Source organism: Mesitornis unicolor, unplaced genomic scaffold, assembly GCF_000695765.1.
Source record: "Mesitornis unicolor isolate BGI_N332 unplaced genomic scaffold, ASM69576v1 scaffold41839, whole genome shotgun sequence".
Lineage (NCBI taxonomy): Eukaryota > Metazoa > Chordata > Aves > Mesitornithiformes > Mesitornithidae > Mesitornis > Mesitornis unicolor.
The window spans coordinates 1,025-1,465 of record NW_010210061.1 but is presented as its reverse complement, the minus strand read 5'-3'; the positions used below and the strand labels follow the sequence as shown (position 1 = coordinate 1,465).

Genomic DNA, 441 nt, shown 5'->3' with positions numbered 1-441 from the left:
CACCGCCTGCATTGGCTGCATGGGCGCTGGGCCGGCTCGCTGCAAGAAGTGCAACAAGGGCTACTGGCGGGACGGAGCCAAATGCCTGGGTGAGTGGCCCCCACAGGCTGGGGAGGGGGCGGCTCTGCCCCTCTCCCTGCTGCCTGAGCCCCCCTGAGCCCTGCCTCTCTCCTTAGACGTGGATGAGTGCACCAGCGCCGAGGAGCCGGTGTGCACAGGGGCACAGGAGGTGTGCGAGAACGCGCCTACCGCTGCGTCTGCGCCCGCGGCCACGTCCGGCGGGACGGGCAGTGCGTGGAGGATAAGCCCCCTGGTAAGATGTGACGTGAAGGGGGTGCAGGGGGTGGTGGGGGGCTCTGCCTACCTCTCTGTACCCTCCCCCATCCTTGCAGATGCCCCAGAGAAGGGCTTCTTCGATGACGTGACGGACGACGAGGTGGT

At 67.8% G+C, this 441-nt stretch overlaps 1 protein-coding gene across 1 annotated transcript in view; it reads left to right on the top strand.

Annotated features, from left to right (window-relative positions):
* Positions 1 to 4: 4 nt before the first annotated feature.
* LOC104547406 (cysteine-rich with EGF-like domain protein 1) overlaps positions 5 to 441 on the top strand; it is a gene marked incomplete at its 5' end in the record, with an annotated part of 604 nt that continues 167 nt past the window's right edge. Inside the window, 4 exon segments of the mRNA XM_010193068.1 lie at positions 5 to 89; positions 177 to 239; positions 242 to 369; positions 371 to 441. Coding sequence (XP_010191370.1) covers positions 5 to 89; positions 177 to 239; positions 242 to 369; positions 371 to 441 — 347 coding nt within the window.